The sequence below is a fragment of the Salvia miltiorrhiza genome, chromosome 5, assembly GCF_028751815.1.
Source record: "Salvia miltiorrhiza cultivar Shanhuang (shh) chromosome 5, IMPLAD_Smil_shh, whole genome shotgun sequence".
NCBI classification, from domain to species: Eukaryota; Viridiplantae; Streptophyta; class Magnoliopsida; order Lamiales; family Lamiaceae; genus Salvia; species Salvia miltiorrhiza.
The window spans coordinates 556,269-561,138 of NC_080391.1; the positions used below are offsets into that span (position 1 = coordinate 556,269).

General features: G+C 32.8%; 1 protein-coding gene across 1 annotated transcript; it reads left to right on the top strand.

Moving 5' to 3' along the window:
• Window positions 1–1,358: 1,358 nt before the first annotated feature.
• On the top strand, window positions 1,359–2,458 carry LOC131026573 (agglutinin-2-like). The gene is made up of 2 exons (XM_057956462.1): window positions 1,359–1,619; window positions 1,810–2,458. The coding sequence occupies exons 1-2, from the start codon at window positions 1,398–1,400 to the stop codon at window positions 2,314–2,316; spliced, it is 729 nt and encodes a 242-aa protein (XP_057812445.1). The 5' UTR covers window positions 1,359–1,397; the 3' UTR covers window positions 2,317–2,458.
• Window positions 2,459–4,870: the final 2,412 nt, after the last annotated feature.

The following is a 4,870-nucleotide window of genomic DNA, read 5'->3' on the forward strand; positions in this document are numbered from 1 at the left end:
TTTTTAAAATCCCAGGGGGGCCCAGTGACCCCCCTGAGTATAATAAAACTAGAACGACACCCAAAAGCATTTGTTGCATAGTCCTTATTGATTTACTACACACACACATCACAAAATCACACATGCATACTGACGAATAATCGCCCCCTGTTTCGAGTAAAACGGCCTTACTCATGTTCTATTTTTTCACTATTCTCTTATTCTATGTACGGAATGTATTTTAATATTTTTAAAATTTTTAAAATATGTAAAAAATATCAAATTATCATTATTCACAATTTAGATTAATTGGCACTAAAAATAATTTTTATTCATTTAAATATTAGCACGTATTTGATTTGAAAACGTATATAATAGTAATATTATCAACTCAATAAGTATAATATTAAATTTAATGAGTATCATATAATATTGATTAATAATTTAATCTACCGCACAGCTAGCATCATTTCTTAAACTACATGACAGTTTGGACCAGCCAATCGATTACATAAAATTAACCTTTTGCAAGGCTGGGTGTTTGGTTGAGCTTTATAAGCTCCTTCAAAGTGTTTCGCAAAATAAAACTTTTAAATAATTTAAAAACTGTAAAATTAAGCTCTAAGAGCTTATAAGTTTCCCAAAAAATAAGTTCCTCTACTCCAACTTATTTCTCATTATCTTATAAACAACACTTATTTTACAAAAATAATTCAACTTTGATTTTTTATTTTCATCGTATATCATTCTAATTTTATTTTTATTCGATGTTCTCTCTCTATCTTAAAATTCTCTCTCACTAACTAAAAGTTCTCTCTATAGATTATAAGCTCAATTGCCCAAACACTTTGACACACTTTGACAATTCATAAGTTCTTGAAAAATTATATTTATAAGCTTTTTAAAATAAGCTTAACCAAACACCCTCTAAATGATTGTATGCACAATGCACTTGTCTTTTGTAAAGAGGTATTTTCTACATTTAAAAAACTAATCGAGGTATTATTATCATCATCATAAGTGCCAAGCATGTTACTCGATAGAATCACAGAGAAGGAGGGATATGAGAATATGATAATAATAATAAAAAAAATTAAAAAAAAAGGAGCAAAGATGATAAATGTAGTGTGTGGTCCAGTATTAAAGGATATGATAGTCCTTAACCACAAATTAATTTGGAGTTATAATAATGGTTGATATTTTGTTGTGTGCATGGCTCCTGTTTTCTGGCATGTGAAATAAACGATCCACAATTTTGTGTGTACATTTGGAAGATAAGATTTAGTTTTGGATTTTAATAAGAAAATAAGAATAATATAATAAAAGTAAGCATGCAAGTGAACATGTACTAGTTGTATAAATAGGAGCAATATAGCAAACAGTTAGTACTCACTCTGAAATAGTAGTATTTGAAAGCCATGGCTACTTCCTTACCCCAAACCCTAATCTCCTTCGAATACGACTTCTACAAAAAGCCGTGGAATTTCAACTCCATAGGCTTGGAAGGCGACGCCCACTACCTCAATGACACCAACTGCATCCGATTGACGAAAACCGACAAGTCGGGCAAGGCGCTCCAGCACAGTGCCGGGCGAGCCGTGTACTTGGCCCCAATCAAATTCTGGGGAGACGGGATGCAGGTATATATATATATATATATATTGTTATCGAAAAAAGAAAAACACAATCACACACTAACACAATCTATTGGTTGGAGGGGAAGTTTCTTACCAATATAATGCGCTTTATTGTCTTTGATTTTTTTATTTTTAAAATTGTAATTTTGCTGTCCAATTTGTTTCTAAAATCCTAACTCGGTCCCTACGGCAGATGGACTTGGAAACAACCATGAAATTCATCATCAACCCCAACAGCGGTGACACTGACCCGGGCGACGGATTAACCTTCTTCATCGAGCCCGTGGGCGCCCCCATGGGTTCCAATGGCGGCAGCTTCGGAGTGTTCAACCCGTCCGGCAAGAAGCCCAACACTTTCGCCATCGAATTCGACATCTACGTAAACACAAATGATCCGAGCTACCGCCATGTTGGGATCGACTTTGAATCGACTGATTCGGTAGTAACCATGGAGCTCGGCGACGCGCTTCTCGGGCAGGAGGTGACCGCCCGCATCGGCTACAAGGCAGCTACGAGTGTGATAAGCATTAACGTCACCATCGGCTCAAAGACTTATGAGATGAGCTATGTGAAAGACTTGAGTACCGTTCTTACGCAGGAGGTTCAATTCGGATTCTCGGCCGCCACCGGCGACCGAGTCGCCGTTCACGACCTCATATACTGGTCTTTCACCGGCGGTGAACCCGTCAACACCGTATAATGTATGCCGTGAATAAGGACTAGCGATCGAGCGAGTATGCTCTCGTTAAGTCTAGAAATTTAATAAGAGGTTTATGCTCAATCCCTTGGTTGTGTATTCCTATATCACCTCATTAAAATAAAACAAGTTATGATTATGTTTATGGCCGATTAGTAATTTTGTTATGCAAAAGAGAAAGTAGAAAGGAAAAGAGTGCATTTGAAATGATAATTTTGCTAGAAGAAGAATTGTCGAGCTTGAGTTGATGAAAATATAATATAGCAAACGCCTAACATGAGAAATAGAAAATGCAGTTTTATATATAGAGAGGTATGGGAATGTGATCAGAAGGATCAGGCTGCGCACAACTGTTTGATAAAATGCCTGAAGGAGTGAATCCCAACTGTTTGATGAAATGCCGAAAACGCAGGAAGGGGTTAGGAGTGGGGTTAACTCCGGCTACCCTTCATAACCCACTCAACATAAGACATAACTAAACATAATCCATCTAATATCTTAATTCATAAAAATATAAATCCATACTAATAAAAAAAAGAGCCTTTGGCACAATATGCGGATTGCCTATTTTACCTCTATTATATATTTCATTTTAATATTAATTTACATATTATATATTATAAGAATATATTAATTCATTAGATATTACACTAAATCTATATGATATATATCTATAGCTATTAACACAACTATTAATTCATAACATCTCTTGTATTACGGGTTAATCAGGTTGTAAATTTTTTAGGGTTATAAATTTTGAACCCTAATCCTAAATGTTCGAGTTTCGGGTTAGCCGGCTAATCGGGCTCAAAATATAATTTTTAAAAAATTAATTAATATATTTCTCTTAACAATATTATATTTATGATAAATAAATACACGCATAAATAAGTAATATTGCAACATCGACTTACATAATAACTAATATGATATAAAGATGCGATATTTTTATTAAATAAGTATCATTTTTTAAATTTTTATATATAAGTATTTTATGTTACGTATTGGATTAAAAATAAAGCGAAGTGAAATGATAAATATAACGTTAACTTTCTCATGCATATTAAATCAAAATGCAATCCACAAACTTTTGAAAAACTATCTTATTAATTATACTAATTTCCATAAGCAAAGTAATAAAGTTGAAACTCAAATAACGAGAAAATTTTCATATAATCAAGCGAACATATTATTTTCGGGTCAGTCCTATAGGGTTTCGGGTTAATTTTGGGCCGACGCTATCGGGAGTCAGGCTATTCGGTTACGGGCTAATCGGGTTGTAATTTTTATAGGGTTAAAAAATTTCAGCCCTAACCCTCTCGGATTGGCGGGTTTATCGGGCCAGCCCACAAGTTTCGGGCTAGATTGACATCCCTATAAGTGAACGTCAAAACCTTAAGGGTGTCTTCTCTCTTTTATAAAAAATAAAAGGGTGGGACATATAACTTCTAACACTATCAATTTTGTATCAATTGTACTATTCCTATTTTTTTCATACTTCGAAAATTTGACGTGGCTCACAGAATGCCACAATATATTTAGAATTATACGTTTTAACCTACATTGTACAAAACGGCGTCATTATGCGCCTTATTGACTGGAAATTCAAAGAGTGAAAAATGGATGAAGAGTAAAATTGATTCAAAAGTAATAGTTCAAGGTTTAAAATAATATTTTCAATTGTACAAAATATAATTAATAGTACAAAATAGTTTGGGTTTAAAATGATATTTATCCAAAATACAGTAATTTACTTATTTTTACTCCCATTTATATAATTTTGAAAATAAAAATAAACAAGCAATATACGGTTAACTATTTCAAATATTCTTACTTTTTATACTTATACATATCAAATTCTTTAGAAAAATCCAACTATTGATTAATATTACTACAAAAACAAATGGAAATAGTTTCAGAAAACCTCACCGCCGCGGGGAGTTGCAATCTCTGCACGAATACTAGGCAAACCTTGTGTTTGCTTTTTTACTGCTATGAATTTCTCATTCCTTCTATGTTTCTTGATATCGATACGATATTATTGTAACTCAATTTCAAAATGAGTTGGTGAAAAAAAGAAATAAATAATTAATACAATGACAACGTAAAAGTTAATGGATTTACAATGAAATAATAAACTTTTTAATATATTAACTTAAAAAAAAACGTGCCATTTAATGTTTGGACTGATATTTAATTGTGCAAAAAGGGACCACTAGGAGTTGGGTCCATGATATTTAATTGGCTTCTTCTTTCACTTTTTCTTCCTACGACGAGCAAATTCTCAAATAATTGTGGTTTAGGTATCATGAAATTTGATTCACAAATTTATGGGAATAGGATTGGGTAAATCCTCAATTTTCGTTTATTTAATTAGTAATGCATTATTAATACTATATATGTATATATAGGTAAAAAATCATGTGAGAACCGCATCTTTTCGTGAGAACAGAGAACTATAAACAAATATGTAAAATACATGAACAAGAGAGAGTATCGTGAGCAATCAATTATAACATGCATACAAGATCTCACCATCTCTTGTTCATGTATTTTA

What these genes read in the sequence shown, in the direction of transcription:
- LOC131026573 (XM_057956462.1), top strand. Translation starts at nt 1,398, where the DNA reads ATGGCTACTTCCTTACCCCAAACCCTAATCTCCTTCGAATACGACTTC. An exon ending in TCTGGGGAGACGGGATGCAG is followed by an intron (nt 1,620 to 1,809) that starts GTATATATATAT and finishes TCCCTACGGCAG; the next exon opens with ATGGACTTGGAAACAACCAT.